At 33.8% G+C, this 24,209-nt stretch overlaps 1 protein-coding gene across 3 annotated transcripts in view; it reads right to left on the bottom strand.

Annotated features, from left to right (window-relative positions):
- Positions 1-24,209, bottom strand: part of NAV3 (neuron navigator 3) — a 332,556-nt gene that overhangs the window by 26,084 nt on the left and 282,263 nt on the right. The window contains exons 24-31 of one of the 3 annotated variants that reach the window (XM_069491594.1): positions 17,902-18,013; positions 11,725-11,846; positions 10,747-10,767; positions 9,892-10,064; positions 9,536-9,601; positions 7,851-8,004; positions 6,504-6,678; positions 480-577 (exon numbers count right to left, since the gene is read on the bottom strand). In XM_069491594.1, the coding sequence (XP_069347695.1) occupies positions 480-577; positions 6,504-6,678; positions 7,851-8,004; positions 9,536-9,601; positions 9,892-10,064; positions 10,747-10,767; positions 11,725-11,846; positions 17,902-18,013 (921 nt within the window). The remainder of the gene's footprint in view (positions 1-479; positions 578-6,503; positions 6,679-7,850; positions 8,005-9,535; positions 9,602-9,891; positions 10,065-10,746; positions 10,768-11,724; positions 11,847-17,901; positions 18,014-24,209) is intronic. The other 2 variants (XM_069491595.1, XM_069491596.1) reach the window with 2 other exon arrangements.

The raw sequence follows: 24,209 nt of genomic DNA, 5'->3' as shown, positions 1-24,209 counted from the left end.
AGACATGTAGCATCAACGGAATTTGTCCTACTCAGTTCACTAGAACATGTGTGTCTTTCTGATATCTAGAATATTCATTTAACTTATAATCTTCTCTTTACACAAACACCAAATTCAGCTCTAGTGACATATTACTGCAGATCATAAACATTATCTATAATCTACAAGTGACACTAAAATGTTAGACAAGATATTTTGTCAAAAAAATTTAACTTTTATTAAGTTTTAGAAATGAGAGGGGGCTGACAATATTGTTTTCAGTGAATGAATGTGAGGTACATGTAATACATATTTCTACCTGTATGATGATGTCATTTCCTTATTATCCCTAAATTTCATGCTTGTATAATATATTAAGCTAATGCCAGGGCAAACACCCCTGATAGGATAGTTGCTAGAACAAATATTTAGATATAACACACATTTGACTCAGTAATTCTCATGCTTTAGTTATAAAGAAGTTAGGATTAAAGAAATACCTTTGCTCGACCATAGCCCTTGCTTATGGAGACTATAATTTTCACACTGCGGCCATCTTTATGTCCAGTTGCATCACCAGCATCATCTAGCAAAATATCTACCGAATTTTAAAAGAAAGACATACAAAATAGAGTAACATTAGTTCAGATTTGTTTACAGTCATTGTTTTCTCCCTGATAGTTCTATATCCTTCAAGGGGTCTGCTTCCCATTCTAGCCAAACTGGTTTGAAAACCTCAGCTTTCAAGAAGATGAATTACTGTGGTTCAGCTAAAGTTTCAATCTAAGAATTTATTTTTGCCTCCAAAGATCTTCATGCAAATGTTGGGCTATTGCCTTTAGATAAGGAAATAAGCGGTTGCTTTTTCTATTATACACAGGTCTGAGTAATACCTGAGTAATATTTAGTCACCATTATAACCATGACAAACTGAAAAGCAATCTGATTTTTCTATCCAATCTAAAATATCCAAGCTCAATACCCATGTAATTTATAAATGTAAAGGTGCTGAGATTGACTGTCAACTGAAATTATTTTCAAGCATTTGACACATAGCCAGGTGTTTTACTGCTTGCCTTATATCTATAATTATATATTAGATACTGTTATTGAATTTCAACCATGGCATTATACTTTCCTATAGAAGTATATTAATTATCACTCCTCTGTACCCTTTATGCTAATAGTTTCAAAACCAAAATAGTATTTCTGGTAATCAGCTAAGAGTTACAGAAGCATGATAAAGCTAGCTAACTTTTAAAATACCAACCTTTTAATGTGATTGAAGATTAATTTTCAAAATATATTATACCAGATTAATGTCCAGTTTGGAGAATTATGAAGGCAAACTATCCCAAATATTAGGTTATTAAGTTTGAAATGTCTGATTTCCTTAATTACTAAGTTTGACAGTTGATATCTCTGACATTTCACTTTCACACTTCTTGTTTTATTTTTATTGTGAAGGTATTAATACATCCTGTCTTGTAAATGCTTATGTGATCATCTTTCAAAAATTTTTAGAGTAATTTTTGCGAAACCATGGGTAAGTCAAAAATTCGTGTTATTTTTGAATATGAATTCCACCATGGAGCTACTGTGGCATAGACAGCTCAAAATATCAATGAAGTGTTTGGGAAGGATGTGGCTATTGAACACACAGTACAATGATGGTTTGAGAAGTCCATTTTGGTAATTTTAATCTTGAAAATGAGCCACGTGGTTCATTAGCCACCTGAGACCAAGGTGGATAATGATGAGTTGAAAGCTGTAGTGGAAGTGAATCCATCTCAACCTATGCATAAATTTGTAGCAAGGTTTGATGTTACTATTCCAACAATATTGGACCATTTGAAACAAATTGGCAAGGTAAAGAAGCTAGAAAGATGGGTACCACATGAATTAAATGAGCATCATAAGAAAAATCACCTCAAAGCTTGCCTTTCTTTGCTGTCACAATATAAAGGTTATCCATTCCTACACCTTATTGTTACATGTGATGGAAAATGGATTCTTTTTGACAATCACAAGTGTTTGGCCCAATGGTTGGATAAAGATGAAGTGCCAGAACATAGTCCAAAACCAAATATTCATCAAAAAAACTACTAGTGTTTGTTTGGTGGTCCAGCGCTGGTATTATCCACTACAGCTTCATGAAACCTGGTCAGTCGATTACAGTGGATGTCTACTGCAAACAACTGGACAAAATGATGAGGGCACTTGGGATTAAGCACTGAGATTGGTCAATACAGACAGGCCAATCCTCTTGCAAGTCAACACTTGTGACGACATGTTGCACAAACAATGCTGCTCAAACTACAGAAATTGTACTTGGAAACTCTCTGTCATCCACCGTATTCACCAGACCTTGCACCAACTGACTACCACTTCTTCAAGGCTTTGGCCCACTTCTTGCAAGGAAAAATATTCAATTCTTAGCAAGCTGTGGAAAACGCCTTGCACGATTTCATCATCATTCACTCTGCAGGCTTCTTCGCTGCTGACATAAGCTACTGTTACGATGGCAAAACTATGTCAATAGTTTAGGTGCATACTTCGATTAACTGAACTATTGCTTGAGATACAATAAACTACACTTTTGATTTGAAATCAGACATTTCCTATTTAATGACCTAATACAGACAGGTTTTCTTTCAACAACAATGCTATTATAGAGTCATGCTTACTATGAAGATAGTGTCCTGTGGATAAAGAAAACTCAGTACGTGCCAAAGAGCACATGTGCCCAGTGACAAGAGGACTCTAAACTTATAGAGAGAAGGGCTGTGACTGTTACATCATAGAAATAATAATCTAAAAATATGGCTTCTGAAAAATGGAATGGTTTCTATAATCTTAGTCATTAAGAATATGTAATTTTGTAAAGTGAACAGTAAAAGAATGCTTTAAGACCATAACAACTAAACAACAACTTTTATAGCTTGAGAAATATGGAAATTTTTGGTAGAAATTTTTAAAGCAGCAAAGATAATCTCCTGTACTGGAATTTAATTATTTTCCCACATTAACCTTCTCATCTCATAGTCTTTCATGTTTTCAATTACCCAACTCAAAAACAAAACTCCTCCTTAAATGTCATTTTAATTCTCTCGCTCCTTTTCTCAAAAGTTTAGAAAGGTTTATCATTAGCTGTTTACATCTAAACTTCTTGTAGTTCATAACCAAATTACTTCTTTAGTACTTTGCCTAATTCCTCATAAATGTTCATAAATATTCAACAAATATTAAGCATAAATGATAATCAGAGACTGCTGGGCACTGGGAATGAATACCAAGGTTAACAACGAAAATGAATTCCCTGATTTTCTGGAGCATACATTCTCAAAAAGGTAATTTCAGAATGTGTTAAGTGTTCTGCTGATATAAACAGGGCAGTGGACTAGAGAGCAACTAAAGGGAGCCTGCTCTAGTTAGATAGGTCATCCTGGAAGGCTTCCTTGAGGAGGTGGTGTTTGGAGATAAGACCAGAAGGCCAAGATGTGCTAGGCACGTGAAGGGCCAGGAAAACGGATTTAGTCAACAGGAACAAGTACAAAGGCCTTGATGTAGCAGCTGGGCATGTTCAAGGAACTGTTAGATAGATGTTCAGGTAGCAGGAATGTAAAGACAAGGGGAAGGGGGGAGTGGTAGGAAAATGATGTTGAAGAGGGTGAGGTCCAAATCATGCACGGCCTAGTAGTCTATGGCAAGGGGTTTAACCTAACTGCTGATCCACATATCTGCTCAAATTTGTCTTGGAACATGCTATTCATTCCATGTCATGGTCTTAAAAACAATGTTTAAAACATGAAATTTCTCCTGACAATAGTAGAATAAATACTTATTAATGAGTGAATGACTATCCTTGGCTTTTGTTATATGGCTACTTAAAGAAAAATTAATACAGTAATTAAAACATCACATGTACCCTATAAATATATAAAACTATTATGTACCCATAATTAAAAATAAAAAAAATTAAAAAAAAAGAATAGGTACTGGATCCATCCAGACCTGTGTTCAAATATTAGTTCTGCTACTTACTTTTATAGATGCATGATCTTGAACAAATTATTACAGTCACTTTCCTAAGCCTTGGTTTCCTCATTGCTAAAATGGGGCTTAAACAGCACCTACTTTATAGGATTATTGGGAACATAAGAGATAATGCTTTTAAAGCACTGCATCCTCCGTGTTCAGTAAGTTTTGCTGCTCTAACCATTGTATCTTTTCTCTGTGTGTTTATTTGAACTATTTCTACTGACATCAGGAGGATCACATCATGACTCACTCTGGGTCTCCCCTGCTCACAGGATGATCACCTAAAGAAACTACTCCAGGGAAAAGCAGCAAGTTTGAGGTGTGAGTCCTCTGTGGGTCTTTTATGGAAAATAAGTTATGGTTCTCTGGCAACATTTTGAAGGGAGAATAAAAAGATCTGCCGTTCTGGTTAAAATCAAGTGAAATTCTAACAAAAAACTCAAGTCTTCTCAAACTATGTCTTTACTGGATGCATGGAACCATGCGGTTAATGTTTCAGGAACTGAACATTTGTCAACTATTTTTCTCTTGACCCCTTTTCTTTTTAAATTAAAACTGTTAAAAAGCCCCTGCATGAAGGCATTTTTGATTTCCAAGTTTTCAATCCACTAAACAAAAGTGAATTGAATATTGTGAAAACAATATTCTAGTCATGTGATTTAATTTTTTTGTTTATTCAGATATAAATAGCACTACTGAAAAATAATTAAGGAAATAAAATAATATAGAATTAAAAATAACTGATGAAATAGGTAATTTAGTAAGTATATTTTTTTAAAAAATCTTTAAAATTATCACCCACAAAAAAAAAAAAAATTGTCCTAATTTTCAATCATGGCCATCAGTATATTAAGCCCAATATACATAGAAATTATAAATTTCTTTGATTTTATATTTATTAGTTCTAACCTAAACATTAATTTTAATTTTATTTTTATAAACTTGTTCTTTCTAAGCTACATACAGTACTAATCTTGCCTCCTTTAAACCTTATCATATTTCCACAGACTAGAACAAAATTATGTAACAGTCAGTGAAATCCTGCCAATGATTTGTCCTGGAAGGTGCCAGCCCTGTCTTTCCCTAGGAGTTGAGCCTGGGAACATAGAAAAGCACTGGTTAGTGCTTTCCCATTAGATGTGGACTCCAGTTCCCTTGTCTGTCAGGCTCATCAACAAGCCAACATAAAGAATATTTCTCAGGACATAAGCTCTCAGATTCTATATACTTAAATTTTTTCTCTTTTTAAGAATCCTTTGAAGAGTGTGGACAATAGTACTTTGTGTACAATCCACACATTCAAGTTACTATGTATTCCCATAGTCTTACATTACCCAATGATCTATAAGTTCATGTAATTCTGAAATCTGTTTTTTCTTGCCTACAAATATTAGTTTTACTTGATGCTTATTCTAGAATTTGTTTCTTTCCTCCATCCCTCGACAAATATTTGTAAATGTTGTTTTCTTGAATTATAGGAAGTTCCCACTTGCCTTTAATACATAAGATGAAGAAGGCCAGTATATAATTGGAACATTTATTTTATATTATGAAGGGCAGCCATAATAGCAGACTTTTAAAAATTCTGAATTTTTAGAAATAAGAGATGTGATTGATTGGAAATGTAATCAATATCACCATGCTGCATCCTCTATATTTTAATGTAATTTAAGGCAGGCAGTGAAGTGTCTCTGTTCTATAATGGAATCCAATGTTACCCAGGAAAATATACATTATTGGTTTCCAAGCGCCATCTGGTGGCTGTACTTTGAAATTACCACAGATCCTCACTCAAATGTTCCCTAAATTCTAAATCCATAAAATTTTTTGATGCCACAGGAGCAGTTATACTTTATAATTGAATGGTTCATCAGATACTAAGATGACATTATATCATATAATTACATTTTCATTCAAATAAAAACTATACTCTTGTTGCATTCTTAGTACTATTGAATACAATAACAGAATCTGGCATGTTCTTTTTGTTTGTCAAAAATTTAATAGAGCTGCAGGCTTGGGGATGTAGTAGCATTATGTTCTCTCTAGGCAACAGTATCATCTAGTTGGATCATCTAGTCAAATTTAGAAATAGGTCCTGATATACCTGTGAATCGGTTTTGTATACTTAAAACACCAAAAAATTGCATGAGGTTATTATTACATCTGTGAGTACTAATCCCCATCACCGAAAATATTATTTCTTCATCTTCATAGTCATGGAGAAAGTGATTCCCAAGCACAAGTAATTTTTTTTAAATGCTAGAAAATCGTATCTCTAAGATTCACCTTTTCACGGAGAATGTGCTTTCAAAACTACAGCTCAGTTGAATTAATTTATAAGATAAAAATAGGACCATTTCTGAGCATGAGAGTGTTAACATTTTTAAGAGGGTGTAAGGTTCTCCAAATTCCAAGCTTCTCCCTGCCCCTGTTCAATCACGGACATGCTGTGATTCGGGGAGGCATGTGCAATCAATCACCTGAGGTAACAGCCTCTGTGATGTTCAAGTTGTTTAGAGAAAGTCCCAACGACTGCCGTGAAGATGAGGAGGAGGCGGTGCTTGAGGATTCTGACGGTGGCCGAGCAGGCTTGGCTGTGTTACCAGTTTCTGCCTTTAACCGGTCATTTTCAGCCTTCAGTATTTCAATTTCATTCTGTTAGGAAGATGAAAAGTATGAAAAAAAAATGAGCTAGTTGGATAGAGAAAATGGCACCAAGTCTGTTGTCAGAGTTAATTAGCCTATTTGTTAAATAAAGCATGTGGTAATATGGTAAATAAACAAATATAAATTAGGAAGCAGGACTCCCTTCCAAAAAAGGAAAGTTAACCTTTTCTCTGTCTCTCACATACATGCATTCCTGTAGTCACAAATATAGACATAGTAACGAATAAAAACATTTTTATAACTACTTTTTTTAATATATCATATTTTTGAAAAGTTTTCCAGGCCTTGGGCTCATTTGAATTAAGAATAATATAATTAAATAGTTCATAAAACTTCTCATTTTAAAAGTGATGTTAAAATCTCATAGGCAAATAATAACATTTGTAATGCTATTGTGAATTCATGGAGAGTTGAAAAACAGAGCAAAACAAAAATAAATGAGGTGATTTGAAATTACTTGAATTCTGGCTGACATTTGAAAAAGTTTTTGTTCCCTCAAAATGGGGCACTAAGCTCATAAAAACAAAAGCCATTTGATGAATATACACAGTGGCAGATGAATCTGCTCAGCAACGAGCTTTTCTTATTTCAGTCATCTGTGGTGCCAAGTGATTACTGGTTTACAACAATAAAACGAAAACTTAGTCTGGTTCTGAATTTAGCCTTTAGATGTTTCCAAAAAATACAAGAGCTTTACTTTTACATATGGCATTCTAAATCACTTTTACTTCAATATTCTGAAAGCTTATGTTGAATTTTTGTAGTTTCCTCATTACTTTTGTTTTTCAATAGAAAACAGGTGAAAGTATTTGAAAGTCAGATTTCAAAAGAACAGGCAAAAAGCCAAGATAAAGGTAAATCATGGAAAAGGGAGGAAGCAAGAATTGTAGTTTTTCTAAAAACTTCACTCTCAACCTGAATCCAATCACTAGGGTAAATATCTTAAATGGTTCTTCAGTACAACTGGCTGGTTTGCACTCCCACTTCCAAACCTAGGTTTGACAAAATTCTCCATTAAGAAATGGGATGCAAAGATTGAATAAACAGAGTACATTTCCACATGCGTTTAAAAGCGGAATTTGTTCTGTAATAACCAAGAGAAGAGAATAAGCGCATTTTGATTTCTCCATTTTGTTCTTTCAAAGTGCATCAGCACCGACCTGCATCCGGTTCATGGCTTCCCGGATCTGATCAAGATGATGAGCAGAGCTGAGGGCCTCCAGCCGAATATCTGTTAATTTTAATTCCTTTTCTCTGAGCTCGCTCTTCAGCTGCAGAATTATCTCTGCCTCAGCCTCTGTGCATTCACAGATCCTGAAGAAGGAAACAAACACAAAATCAGCGGTCTGGAGAAGCCAGAGGATTAGGAAAAGCAATGCCACTTTTAAAAGTTGAATTGCAATATTATCCAGCAAGTACAGAAATTATTTCCTGCTGGTAAAACCTGGAGAAAAGGAGAATAAATTTTACAAATAGTAATGCATTCATAGATTCAAAATTGAAAATAGCTCTTTCTTTTAATCTTTTCTTCCCATTTTCTGAAGTTTAAAAACAGTCTACTATTCCTGAATATAAACTAATCCTAAAAATTTCCTTGTTGATATTTATAGGGCAGAAAAATCCTAGTATTATTACATTGCATTCCAACGTTTTTCAAGGGATTTAAATCTCCATTTGCAACATGTGAGTACTCTTTTTTTTAAAAGCAAAGTTATTACATCCTTAAAATGTGATTTCTTCTTTTGAAAAACTGTGCAAAAAAATAACCTTATTTGCCACAACACTGTCTTCAAGTTGCCATGAAAATCCAATATAAATATTGTAGAAAATAAATCAGAGAGATTAATTTTGGACATTTAAATAATGGGTGAGTGTTATATAATGTTCCTGTTAGGCTCAGCTGATTTAGGAGATCACAGCTAATGAAGCTAAATCACAGGTTTCAACCCACACTAGCAGGCTGAGGGCGGTTGGAAGGTCTTATGTTATATCCTTATTGTGTTGTTTTGTGGACAACTTTGTAGGAAATGCATCAGAAGAATGTGTTGTATATTAACTGATATTTTTCCATTTAACATTTGAGGACTAGGTTGTGGGCACAAAATAACAATGGTTATATTCTTCCTTCCTACATAAATGATGAAATGATGTAGTCAAAGCATAGTGGCTCTGTTCTACATGGGGGTTCAATGCTAGTCCTTATTGTGGGCATATGAGGAAATCTGATTTAAATAGATATAAAACAAAGAGAATCATCTCATCAGAACGTTTCTACATCCCAAATATGTTGTTCTTTCTTGTACAGTAGTCCCCGCTTATCCACAGTTTTGGTTTCTGTGGCTTCAGCTACCTTCAGTAAACCATGGTCTGAAAATATTACAGTATTTTGAAGGAGACCACATTCACGTAACTTTATCACAGAGTATTGTTATAATTGTTCTATGGTTTATCATTAGTTGTTGTTAATCGCTTTCTGTGCCTAATTTATAAACTAAACTTTATCACAGGTATGTATGTATAGAAAAAAAAACAACGTATGGAGGGCTTGTTACTATCTGCAGTTTCAGACATCCGCTGGGGGTCTCGGAAAGGATCCCGCATGGATGAGGGGGGACTGCTGTACTATCAAAAAGTGGGCTACTATAAAAATGCTATGTTAGATTAATAGGATAAAAAGTGAGTTGCAGGTTGGTTTTAGGAAATCAAATTTTAGTTGAAAACAGAACGAAAGAAGAGATGTTTATCATTAAAATGCGTGTGAGTGATTTTAGAGAAAGCAAAAGCAAACACTACGGAGGTTAAAACCTGGATCTTTGCAGTTTTCATGCATCACACTCCATTTTACCGGGATCTATGCTTGTAGATCACAGGGCCATTTTGCCGTTTCTTTGGTGGCCAGACAAGGGGTGACCTGCATGTACGCACAGTTAGACAGATACATGGAGAAATGCAAGTGAAAAGACCTGAGAATAATGATTTAGAAAAGTGGAGAATGAGATCAAGGAACACTCCATTTCTAATATATGAAAAATGACACAGAAACCAAGTCCATTGTTCTCAGAAAGATGTGAAAATAATTGGCACGGATATGGTGCTGCCGTTGTGAAAGTACAATCCAATTACATTTAGAACATAAACGTGGGCTTGGCCTACAGCTGTTTTCCAAAAATATTTCTGCATTCGCCAAAGGGAGTAACTTACGCTGAGGCCGACTGCGAGGGCTTCATGGAGGCTGAACCACAGTCCCCAGCATTATGAGGCAACTTGGGGGACGCTGGAAGGGACGAATCGGTAAGCTCCTCAATGTCAGAATGTGAGGAAGGAGGCTTGGTGGACTTTTTCTTCCCAAAGGCTTGTTTGAAAGAGCTTCTCAGCTGAAAGGAGGACAGAAATTACCCTTCTTGTCTATTTGCACGTGGAGAGCTTTTGCTTTGGGGCGTTAGTTTGCAGGCGCCATCCTAGCCACTGCCTGGGGTCAGTATGTATAAGCAGAGTATTAACAGTTGCAGCACAGTATCTCTAAAAAAAACAATGATACCGTGTTTTGTGTTTTCATTTTATTCTTGTATTAATCCAGCACAGCGCAAACATGGAAGGCTTTTAAATAGTGCAAGGTCAAGGGCATGGCTGTCAGAGCACTCATTTAAAACTAAGTACCTTGAAGGGATCTCCATTCCCAATGCTTCTCTCTTCAAGGCAATTTGTTTTAAATGGCCACTTTAGCGCTACAATCAAGTCATGTCCCGCTGACAGTACAAACTTAAAAAGCAAAATGAAATCAAATTCACCTAACACTTCATTAATTGTGATTTTCTATTCAAATTTTCAATTCCCAGACTATTCAAAACCAGAATTGGTATTCCCTACAGCTCTATTCAGAAAGTGGTTTTACTTCTTTTTAAAATTGGAGATTAAAATGAAAAGACACAAAGAAAAGACATACAAGGTAATCTGTTTTTAAAAGGTATAAAAGCCTACTGCCAAAATGAATAGCATTCATGCCAAGGTAGGGTTTTTTTATAGATGCATGCCAAATTGTCCATGGTTTATATTCACCTCACTTCCTCTAGAGTTCACCTTGCAGAAACATGAAAGAGTGTGGAATTACAAATCAAGGGAATGAAGGCTGATCAGTATTTTAAAATATTACCTGCATAAACATTTTTTCAAAACAAAAAAGATATTTCTTTCATTATTTATAGAAAGCACTCCAGTAAAATCCTCAGTTATATTTTGGATTTCATCAAGAGTTGCATTTATTTAAAAATCTACCTTTGTTTCACAATACTAAAAGAAATCCTTTAGGTCATTGTTTTTAAACTTTCTGCAGTGATAGTATTTTCCGCTTAGCTTTTTAGCAATTGCTTAATATTGCCATAAATTATATCTCTAGCAATGTAAGGCAAAGTTCTGTTAAAGGGCAATTCTGTATTTCTTCCATGTTCTCTTGGTAAAAAAAAAAAAAAAAAAATCAAGCAGATATCAATGTGGTTTATTTCTTAGGGAGTGAAACTTTGTTCATACTGTAAGCCCTGTGGATTCTGGAGGGTGGAGATTTCAAGGTCTTTTCTTTCCCTTTATCAACTCCAATTCTTCTTTTCCTCCAACGTCACCACCACCACCCCACCACCACCATTATTATCATAATCTTTTTTTCCTTATCTCTACCAACACAATAAATCCTTTTTTAAAGCCATTCCTTTACAGTTGTTAGCTTATTTTTCTTTACTACAACTCTATGGAGTTGGTATTAATTATCCTATTTTTACAGATGAGAAAACTCAGGTCCCTAAAAGGTGAAGTAAACTGCCCAAGATCCAGTGGCGATTCAAACCCAAGTTTAGTCCTGACTCCAAAATGTCTGCTCTAAAGCACCACACCACCCTAATCTTGGTGATGAGTACAGTATTACAGGTACCAGTCAGCTGAAGAGGACCCTTTCTAAACTGCTGCAGATCTCTAACCCCCAAAGGAAAAAGGCTAACTCATGGTGCATTAATAAGCTTCTGAATTAGATGAATGATAATGGCTTACCCAGTTTTTCTTTTTCTTTTTCTTGGAGTCAGCATCATTACCACTGCCAATGCTGGAATGGCTTGTGGCACTGTTGATACTAGAAACACTTTCAGAAGAATGCTGTCTTCTGATGCGGAGATCTAGCAACAGACAGAGAGTATCACATTTGTTCGCAGAGTTTCAATCTAAACAAGTAAGTCTCTTAAGCTTTTTGAAAGCAAGTTCCCCAACTAAAGTTAACAAGGCTTCGTACAGATTCTTTCAACACAGTTTTGGCTTTGTAAGTTTAATAAATTACAACCATATTTACTGTAATTAACTGTGTTATCTACATTAAGGTTTAATGGTAATCTCATATAAGACTGTAGTACTGCTAGTTTCATGAGTTCTGAGTTTTGTCCAAAAATAAAATGCTATGCTAGTGATCTCTACTGAACACCTGGATTAAACAGCTCTTGCAAAATGATTTATTCCGCATGATTAGTTCCATGGCATAAATGGAAACTCATAATAGGATGAGAAAGAATTATTTTTTAATATTTGTGCTTTGGATAAAGTTACCAAAGCCAAATATATCAACTTTCCATTTCATAGAGTTCTACCACATTAGAGCCAAAGCAAACCTGGGAAGTCATGTAAGCACATTGTCTCAAGATGACCAAACTGAAGTGCAAAGAAGCTAAGTACCTTGGCCAACCAAGGTCAAACAGCCAATGAAGGGAACATCCTCAAAAGAGAGTCTAGGTGGACTGAGTTTTTGATTAAACAAAAAACATATTCCAGACAGTGCAATTCTTTTAACATACCCCTAGTCCCTGTCCATGACTTAGAATAGTAACAGTAATACTAATAACAATAAGTAATAATAAAGCTTGCTTTTACTGTATGCTTAATACATCCCTGGAGTACCTAATTTTATTCTTAAAGCAAACAACTAAAATGAGTTTAATTCCTAAAAGTAAATTGCACATGGTCACTTAGCTAAAAAATAGTAGAGCCAACCTTAGACCTAGACTGATTCTAACATTCATTGTGCTAACTGCCAATATGGCCTCGCCATACTTCTCAAAGCATGCCGTGCTTCTCTAGTTAAAAAAGACACCTTGAAGAGAATAACATTTGATATTTAATCATTTTTGAAGCTATACACTTATTCCATATAAGATTTATTTATAGTTATTAAAATTAAAACTTAAATAGAATTTTTATCTACTTACAGTGAACTGATATTAAGTGTTAGTGAGACACTGAGAAAATTTATAAGATTATATGTAAAGTCAAATATGCTTTTAGGCCATTTCTATTAATATACATAATTGACATCAAAGCAGATTAACCAAGCAAAAAATTTCAATGGAACTTGTAAGATGTCAAAAATTACTATAAAGCCTTCACAAAGTTTTCATAGAAATAATAGTATAAAATCAAGCCTTTCCACTTGACTGATTTTATTGAATAGTAAAAATGACCCATAGCAATGAAACTATAACTGGTTACTTTCAAAACATATACTAAATGAGTATATGTGTGGGGATATAAAAAGTGTATATACATACACATACATACATATATACATAACCACACATTCATATATATACACATATCAATAAATACCTTAATTTTTGTATTAATGTAATCATGCTGACAAATTTTATAGGAGGAAAAATATATAGTTATTTTTCAGAATCCCTAGAGTTTGGTCTTTTAAAATTATTTAAAAAAATACTAATGGAAATATTTACTGTTTTTGCATGCCAAAGACATTACCAATCTCAAAACCTAAATCAAAGTATTTATTTGTATGGTTTTAATTCAACATTAAAGCAATCTAGTTTCTCTTAATCAACTAATGTGGAATCATATAAACAATGAAAGAATATGTGCAAGTATTTATGTTTTAAATTTCTGCTGCAATTAGCTATTAGCTTTTTTGAACAAGATGTGATATTTGCAAGCTTTTTCCTAGTAATTAACTTTCACAAATAGAGCAAAAGCATAAAGTATTAAAGTATTCCAGAAATTTTATTATACCCAGAATTAATAAATTATATGTAATTTATTTAATACTAGATTTTTAAAAAGATAGGTAAATTATTATAATCATAGGTCAAAAGTACTCCTTGGAGGTATTAGTTACCTTCAATTATGACTGCATTTATCAATAAAGATTAACAAAGGCATAATTTCAATATCATGGAATGAAGGGAATGCATTTTACTTTTCTCTAATAATTCCTTTTTAGTGCTTATGAATATTTAATCCATTGCATGAGGCACCACAGAGATCAGTAAAGAATGGCTAACTAAATGACTATCAGCAATCTGACTAAATGGAGAAGCCTATTTTACAAGTGAAAATTTCAGTTATATGTTTGTTCACTCATTTATTTTCCACTTTCCACCCTCTGTACCACCACTGCCCCAGTTCTGGCTACCAACATCAACTCTACGGCAAAAAGAGCTATCCAATTTATTCACCTTCAAACCATTCTACAAACAACAGCTAGAGAAATCTTTTTAAAAGAAAAACTTCATTATCACTCCCTTACTTAAGACTATTTAATAGATTCTTACTTTAGTAAGAACAGAAAAAACTCTAACTCCTAAATATGGCCCCACAACCTCAGTGATCTCATCTGTTCTTATCTCTCCAACCTTGTTGCACTTATTTCACCTTTGCTAATCATCTTTCTTGTAGCAGTTCCATAAAGGCACTAATCTCTTTTCTCTCTGTAGGCTCTGCTGGAATGCCCCTCCCTCAATATTTATAGTATGACTTGGTAATTATTCCTTGGATAGCACCTTAAATATTAGCATTTTGGAAAGCCTTTCATGATTATGCAACCTCTAGTAGGTTCCCTTGTACCCTTCTTCTTTATGGTACCTATTTATCCATTTTAGAACTTATAGTTATTTCAGCGTTCATGCTCGGCTACACCAATGATCACAAACAATCACTTATTTTCTGTTCTCCCACTACACTAAATGTTTGATGAAGACAAAGACCACATCAATTTTGTTTATCATTAAATATCCAGGACCTTGTACAGAGAATGGCATGTGGTAGGCAATCAATATGTAGTTGTTGAATAAATCGATTCTAATTATTTGTTCGACACAACTTTGTCTACCATTATTTCTAAAAAATATTTACTGTTGACAGCAATTAAATACATATATTATCCAACTGTACTTGGTATAACTTAAGGAAAATCTATCCCATATTTACACAGAAGTAGTGACTTAAGCAGAAGTACATTTTGAAAAGTAAAATATTCCATTACCTTCAAATTCAGCCTTATAATAATTATGCTTCTTATAATCATTATATATCTGTATATAAAAAACCTTTCATTGCAGTGGATTGTGAGCCCTTTGAGTACAGGGTCATTCTTTTTTTATCTCTGTATTTCAAGATCTAGTAGAGTGCCTAGTGCTAATAGCAGGTGCTTAAATATGTCTGTAAACAAATAAATTTATTTTATTATAGACTATAATTATCAGATGTTAATAAACATGATACATAAATTTAGGAAAAAGTACCTTTAGAAAGGTACTTTAATAAATTGGTGTGCAATTTTGCCATAGGTTGACCTGTCTATAAAAGTGTTGCTTCATTCTAAATCTATCTTTTAAGATCATTTGTTAAAAATACAGATGACATAAATATTTTAAAGGTCTCTAAAACTGAATTTCAATATAATTTCAGAATACAAATTTATAGGTCATACGTTCACCTTAATAACCCACGGAAAGATACATCTGACTATTTTCTCCATATAATGCCAATGGTCAATGCGATAAGAATCACTTTGTGTTCACTGAATTAATACTGAGCTTTAATAGTACAGAAATACAATCTAACTATCCCGTATATATTATATATATTCAACCATTTATAACTACCTGTTTTGATAGTTTGAAAATCTAGCAAATTATTTTTAATATTTATGGATCAATTTAGATATTAACTGTTATTTTGTTCATCTTTGGCACCACCTCCCCCACATTTCTGAGCAAAAGGAATTCCTATTTTTCAATTCTAGTAGATATTAAGCTACCTGTTGCCAAAGATAAAAAGAATCCTTTCAGAAAGTTTCACTTCAGTGACTTGTGCTTTGTTAAAGTAAGGATTAAGCCTTTTTCAATCCCTTCTGGACCTATTTACAACACAAAGATTTAGAACATAAGCAGCTTTATTATAGCTCCAAGATAAGCTTTAAATATGCAGTAATTTTCCATGCAGCACATAAATCATCGCCCCCACATGGAAAGTTGCTAAATTCTTAGCAGAAGTAGCCCCTAGAGAACTAGTTTGTCCTTCAATTTAAGTATACCTCACTTTATATAATTGTTTTCCTAAAGTTTAAATTTAAGTACATTGTAAAAATTATATTATTCTTTTCTATAAAATTTGAATAAGTTCCTTTTGTGTACAAGGAATCACTATGGACACTAGGGTAAAGAAACAAATCCTTCTATCATGAATCAGGAAGGACATATGTTAAATAAAGACATCATAGGGTGATGTCAATTTTAATAAGGGAAGTACAGCTATTTCTAGAAACATACTACAGGGGACTTCATCCAGTTTAGGGGTCAAGGAGACATACGCAGGTTAACTCCTACAGTGTTTCAGAAAGTTTTTATGCTGACCAGAGTAGAATATTAGGAGTGGAATAAATAGAATGTATAAATAACTTATGAAGAATTAAAGAAATTGAGGATAGTTGAAATACGTAATATACAATGCAACAAAAGAACAAGAGATAAAGTCTAGCACATCTGGCACAGAATCAGTAATTGAATAATTGTTGAATGAATGAAGCTGTAAAGGGAGACTATGTCATATTAAGTAAGGAGTTTTTACTTCATCCTAAAGGTGATGGGATACCTCTAGATAATATGCTTTAAGATGACTGCTCTGGCTTCAGTGTGAAGAATGGTGTAATGTGGGGTAAGATTTTAACAGGAAGGTTACTTAGGGTCTCATGGCCATAGTTCATAGGAGAGATAATGGATGGTGATGGTAGGATCAAAGAAGATGAAGAGATCCAAGAGATATTAAAGGGGTAGAATTAATAGACATTGGTGATTTATTGAATCAGGAGAGGAGAAGGTATGTGCAGAATCATATGTAAGAGAGTTTAGGTTATCAACAATTAACAAATAAAGACAAAGGCATGGAGTTACAAAAGAAACTTCAGAGATTTCAAAGGATCAAAAGGAAAACCAAGAATGCGTGATACCATGAACATTAGAAAAAAATGAACATTTCAAGGAGGGGAGAATGGACATCAGTATCAAACGCTGTTTCCATGTCTAATACAATAAGAATTTTAAATGTTTTACTGGATTGAGTGACATATAAGTCACTATGGATCCTGGAGAGAATCGTTTTATTGGAGTGGTGGGAAGAGAAGCTACACTCCAGTGGGCTAAAGAGTGATTGGTGGCTGGAGATATTGAAAGAGTCCTTAAAAATTTCCCCAGAATTTATCTGGAAATGGGAAGAGAGATAATAGGGCACTGAGATTTAGAAAAAAGATTTTTAAGTTGGGAAAAAGTTGAGCATAGTGAATGTATTGAAAAGAGTCAAGACATGAATAAATAGAACCTACATAAAGAGAAAAAAATGACACAACATTAATAATGAGCATTTCTTCAGCAGTTAGCCAAGCGGTGGAGGTGGTGGCAGAGAAAAATTATTTCCATTGTTTAGAATTGCCAAAGCATGGCAATAATCAAAAACAGAACAACTTTTAGTCTGTTTGCTTACTGTGTTAAAATTGTCTACAGGGAATATACCTTTTTTTTTGCCCCAACCCTGAAGTTGCTCTCAAAGCTAATTACTTGCTGTGTCACCATATTGATGATCTTATTTTTATATACAAATCTGAATGATCATACTCATACCGAGTTTGTTTTGCTTCAAGTCAGACATGCATGTATTAACCAACCACCCCATCTCCATCTTCACTAAATTGAGTTGAGAGAAATGTGTACAACTATAGAAGCAAATTTCTTAAGACCTATTTAAACATTATTTGATAATGAAAACCACTGTTCTTGAATTCTGACCACATTAGTATCATCTTACTCATTATAAAAGGCAGTGCCACTGAGTAAATACAGCTTTACTCTAATTGAAGATGCCTATTATATTGGGTGAAAATGGAAATATTTCTAAATATACCTTTGGGAGGGTGGTCTGGACCATTCAGCGCTCCCTGAATAGCAGCCTGTGCAGCAGAGTTCTGGGCTTTCAGCATTTCAATGGTTTCCCTTAGTTCTATAAGTTCAGACTCCTGTGGAATAAACAGAGTTTGGAAGTTTTAATACCTAGAGAGAAAAATAAGATGTACTTTTTTATAGCTGGCTATCAAATAGGTTTGATTTTATGTAGTACCATCCTCCTGGAAGATTTGGATGCTTGGCTGATCTTGTCAAGTTGTACCTAACAATTTCTATCCAAGAAAGAATTTTTTCCCCTTGGTTTTTGTCTTATAAAAGTGATCTGAATAGTCTTTATTCCTTTCAAAGGGTGGCACCCAGAGCTGATCAGTACAAAGTAAAGCAGGATATCATATCATCCAATTTAGATAGCACAATCATTAATATTACCTACGATTATATTAGATATTACCTACTGATATATTAGATATCAGTGTTGCACTGTTGCATTGCATTGCATTTATTGTCAACTGGAAGCCCTGAGTTTTTGTCAAGTGATTTTAGATTTTGTCTGAAGTATTTTTCATCTGGATAATTGATTCTTTGTATTCAAGTGTAAAACCTGGAACTTACCTCTAATTCACTTTTATTAAATGTTATCTTATTAAATTCTGCTAGCTTATCAAGATTATCTTAGATTCTGATACTTTTCATTTAATAAAATTCTCAGTATGGAGACCCAGTTTCAGCAAGCCAAAGCAACACAGGAATAAAAATATGTGAATAGAAATATATGTAATATATAGTCCTTAAATAATGGTTAAATTACCCCAGAAAAACAGCTTATAAGTCATATTTTTATAAAGCATATATTTTCTTATTTAATTTAAAATAATTTTAAGATATATACCAATAAAAATAATTGTATAAATTTTGTTTTTCATAGTTATTTGTTAAGTGAATTGTTTTACCAAAAATGATTTATTATGAGGATGATAGCGTAACAAAAAAAGAAGAGAAAGAAAGAAAGAAAAAGAACTGAAGGCTGTTTCGGCATAGATAATATTTCCATTAGAAGCTCAGTAACAAGGGGTATCCTTTTTGGTGGTAATACAATCCTAAAAACTAGATCTTTGTCAGCCTCTTAGAGAAAGAATTCCTTGGTAATGTATTTGTCATGCATCATTTTCTCTAGCATCTTTGGCACAAAGCCAAAAAATCGGGCTTCGGTTCTTCATTCCACAGTAAATAAGTTATCTTTACTCGATGTCTCCCAGAATATATGAAAAAAGGGTAAACATCACCAACAATTATCTTTCCGGAAAATTGCTTCATACATGGGAATGTTCAGTGACTATTCTAAACTTAGGCACTTAAAAAAAGATAGGCAATGCTAACTGAAATGATATCCAAGTTGGAATAGATACCTGGCACCTCATATATCTATTTTCATTGGCTATCTGCCATATTTCTGATAGAGAACAGTTAGGTTTAAAACAAACAAACAAACAAACAAACCTTCTTATAGACTTTTAGTAACTTACAAGTCAAAGAATCTCATAATGAAAAAGCAATAGCAAATTCCTAGATTTACAGACGAGTCTTCAAATACTTGACTGTAATCCACACATATTCATTTATTATGTAAGTAAAATATAATATTTGTGCAAAATTTCCAAGGTCATGATGTAAAAGTCAGACCCAACTCATCATAATTTCTTAGTCTCTCCAACTTCTATCTTCTGTCCATTGCTCAACTAGCAAGATAAGTTTACCAAAACTTAATATATTTTCTATTCCCAAAGATATAAAATATTTTCCAGAAATTCATTCTGTTTTTACAATAAATTTATTTAAAAAGGATACATATGGTGCATATTTAATGGAATCACATAACTTAAATATTACTTGTACAACATGAACACTAGGATGCAAATTAAATTTTAATTAAAGTCATATTTTCATCTTTAAATTTAAAATAAAATGCTTGTGCTATGGATTAAAAATCTGCTAAAACATTTGGTTGTAGCTTTAAAGGAGAAAAATAGAAATGAGAAGATCTCACACAAATGTCTAAAAATTGAGCTTAATTTGAGTTAGTTGATTTTGGTGTCAAACTTTAATCTTTTCTAGAGAAATCTCTTCTAAAAACTGTTTTAAAAAAGATTAAAAGTGGAATGTTCAGGGAATGTTGCTTTTTCAGAATACTGTGTTTAACATGACATAAAAGAATGATTACTTACTACAATTAAGTATCTTTTTAGAAACAACAGATATCAGCAGGTTAGTCATTACTCAGTGTGGCACAGTAAACCCAAAGGAAGAATAACTAGATAAGAAATGTATTTACTATATAACTTTGGAAAGTCATATCTATGAAAAAATTAATTCAGCCAAACTCATATTAGTAGTTCTTTAGGATAACTTTCTAAGTATAAGCAAATACCTACAAAATAGTCCATAGTCTTTGGTTAAAAAGATAGCTAAACTCTACATTGACATAATTTCTTCAAACTTGCACTAGGTATCTTTCCATATTTGCTAAAATTCTTTTCTTCTTTTTTATTTCAGTTCATATCTGCTCTCACCTTGTCACTCTGAGCCTTTCCATGTAATTTTTCCCTTTGCTTTAAATACTTTTCCTCACCCATAAAGGCCATGGTGAAATGTTTCCATACCTTTTAAACTCTGCTTTTCTGTTAGAAAAAATGAAAAGGTGCCTTTTTTGTGCTTACAGACCATTTAGTGAATTTAGCTTATTTATTTGTTGTTTTATGATATCAGTAAATATTGGAATGGTTTTGTTGAAATGTTTTTGTCTGTGTTAAACAGATGTTTCTCCTTTTGAAAGAATAACATAAAACTTCTCCTTTATTGCATGCACAGACAGAGTGCAAGAGGGTATTTGATCACTTAGTGAATTAGGTGCCATATAAAATATCAAAAACCTTATTATTTTTTTTGACCAGAAGTCTCAATATGGCTAAATCAGTAGAATCATCTACTTTGGAGAGCAACAAAATCAGGTTTTCCTTTCTCTCTTTCTGAATAGTGTTATAGAGATGAACATAAAGCATTTTAAAATAAAAGCTAAACTGAGATGTAGAGATTGTTTCTCAATAGTTTGTTTCTAGTCTTCATTTCTCCCCTCATAATTATAGTTAGTTGTTCGCATTTATTTCTAAGCTATATTTTTCTAAGCCATTAATAATGCATGGAAATTGCAAGGCTGCCCCAGGCACATCTAAGAATTCCTTCTTTTGTGTTCATAGTGGGGAGTTTGGATCAGGAATATGCTTAGAAATGAGTGCCAGAGATGGCTGAGTACAAAATCATTAGATAATCTGAAATATTTTCATATAATTTCTTTATTTTGAAAGTAACCAATAGGAGATACTTAAGTTTGAGAATCCTATTAAACCTTCAGACAAAAATCTGAAACATGTATATAACGTCAAGATATGGATTTAAAGTCAACTTCTCCAGTTGAGTAGTTTCTAGTTTCCTACTTTTCTCATTAAATACAAAAGAAAAGATTGGGGCTAGAATAATTCTGCAAATGATTTTGGGAATAAAATGATCAGATCATATTTTGTTGGTACTTCATACTTTTCAAAAGTGGTAAGTATTTTAAAACCTGAGAACCAAAAAGTATAACTTCACGTCTCCTCAATGAACCATTCAAGATAATGATGTCCCCAACACCTGCTGACCAGAAGGTTCTAACTTTCCATGAAAGTTTCTCAAGTAAAAAAGGCTGGATGGCATCAACATCTTCTTTTAACAGTTTTGTGCATGTCTTTGAGTCTAAACAAGTTATCAAGGTCAGACTTGAAATGCTTTAAAAAAATGATCAAATATTGTGTCATAATACTAGCCTTGCCTGGTGTTCTTTCCAACCTAACTTCCTAACTATATCGGACCTCTTTCCAAATTTCTTACTAATACAGGCCTTATTGAGAACCTCACAAGCTTGGCAACAAATCTCATCAATCAACTTTACCTCCTAGGCAAGGCTCTTAAAATTTTCCACTAAATCTATCTTTTGCTTCCTCACACTGACACTCAGTTAATCTCACAATAACCAGCTATAGTTTCCTGGAACACATCCCACTCCACACCCCACTCCTTCATATTTGAAATCGTGCTAATTTTTCCTCTGAAAGAACCTGGCATCTCTACTGCATCATCTGAATTAAATTCACTAAATCCCAGTAGTGTAAGTAATTTGAAAATTATGCATTCACATTATTCTATGTCCTAAAAGATTAATAGAGTTATTGTCTGACTCTAGCAATATATATTTAAAAGCACTTCCAAATTACAAATATAATATAAACTGGGAAGAGTTAGCGTAAAGACCCAATGCAACTTAATTTTTAGCTCCTATGTTATATATTTTCAAAGATTTGTCTTCAAATTTCCTCATTTTCAAGGTTTAAATTCTTGTTCAGCTAGTCACCCAAAAAAGTAGTTTCACAGAGGTAAGAATGAGCAAACCCTAGCCTAGGCTTTATAGTTAGCATAAAGGTCAGTATCTGAGCTTCATCACTCATATGAGGAGATATTCCTCTGTCCAGCTTGGACCTTCTAACATGACTAACCTATCATACCTTAATATATGTTCTAATTGCCCTGGTATAATAGCTGCAGAGAACTAATTTGAAAGTCTTCTGAATTTCAAATTCCTAAATATTTTTCAGTGAGCTTTAGTAAATTTGAACACAAAGATTTAACAGTTCTGTAAAATCTCACTCATAAAAAATACAGATTTTCAGAATTCCTGCCATTTTGATGATTTGTATCACAGCCTTTTTCAACTAGCATTCTATGAAAAAATTAAGCCCTGCACAATGTTTTGAGTGACTATTTTTTCAATTTTTTTTTTTTTTTGAGAGAGAGTCTTGCTTTGTCACCCCAGCTAGAGTACAGTGGCATCATCATACCTCACTGCAACCTCCTACTCCTGGGTTCAAGTGATCCTCCTGCCTCAGCCTCCTGAGTAGCTGAGACCACAGATGTGTACCATGGCTCATTTTTGTCAGCATTCCTGGCTAATTTTCCTATTTTTGTAGAAACAAGGTTCTAGCTTTTGCTCAGGCTGTTCTCAAACTCTTAGCCTCAAGCAATCCTCCTACCTCTGCCTCCAAAGTGCTAGGATTATAGGCATGAGCCACCACACCCAGCCTATTTTCTGAATTCTGACAATGGTGGCACATAGCTAGTACCATTCTAGATGGTGAGAAAAGAAATTATTTCATCACATATAATGGATGGCTCAGGGCATTAGGTCTTAATTCTTTCATGGAACCCTGGTGAACTGCTGCTAAAGTGGACACAGATCTGAAATCAAGGTAAAACTCTTGATCAAACTATGTCAATATCATAATCTATTGAATCTTAGGTTAGATATAGGGTAATGCCTACAGACAATTCCACCCTCCATCCAGCATATTGACAATTCTGTTAACTTTTGCCTCTTTATTCAGTATTATATAACATCAGTATTAGTTCAGATTCAGTATTATATAACATCCCATCTTCCAGAAGCTATTGGGAATGCTGTTAAACTATTGAAAAATGCTGCTCAGTTGATCTTCATTAACCATCCTGTTAGTCCAGTGTCAAAAACCTTTGAAAGGCTCCTCATTTTCAAAGACCAGATTCCTTAAACATCTTTCTAGCCTTAGTTTCACATTTCCCACAAATTTCCCATAATTTCCTCTTTGCTGATCATGCTCAGGCATGCTGTTCCTTCCTCTATGACTGCAATCCCCAACTCCCAGGCCACAGCCTGGCCTGTTAGGAACCAGGCTGCACAGCAGGAGGTGAGCAGGGGGCTTCATCTGTATTTACAATCACTGTCTCCCATCACACTCAGATGGGACCATCTAGTTTCAGGAAAACCAGTTCAGGCTTCCACTGATTCTACATTATGGTGAGCCATATAATTATTTCATTATATAGTATAATGTAATAATAATAGAAATAAAGTGCACAATAAATGTAATGCATTTGAATCATCCTGAAATTATCCCCCCACCCCTGTCCATGGAACAATTGTCTTCCATGAAACTGTTCCCTGGTGCCAAAAAGGTTGGAGACTGCTGCTCTATGACATACATTTGTGCATTTTCCCTGAATTATCCTCTTTATCCTCCCAAAGTCTCTTCTGTGCCACCTACACTCTGTAACCAGCATGAAGATGCAATGGTCCTCTTTGAGAAGCCACATGACATTGTACTGTTATATTTCTAATGGCATGATAATTTTCTGCCTTCTGAGTTATTCATACATGTCTTTTCTTTCTTACCAGACTATGAATGTATA

Source organism: Eulemur rufifrons, chromosome 16 (assembly GCF_041146395.1).
Source record: "Eulemur rufifrons isolate Redbay chromosome 16, OSU_ERuf_1, whole genome shotgun sequence".
NCBI lineage: Eukaryota > Metazoa > Chordata > Mammalia > Primates > Lemuridae > Eulemur > Eulemur rufifrons.
Note: the sequence above shows the minus strand (reverse complement) of the source record. Positions and strands in the feature narration are given on the sequence as shown.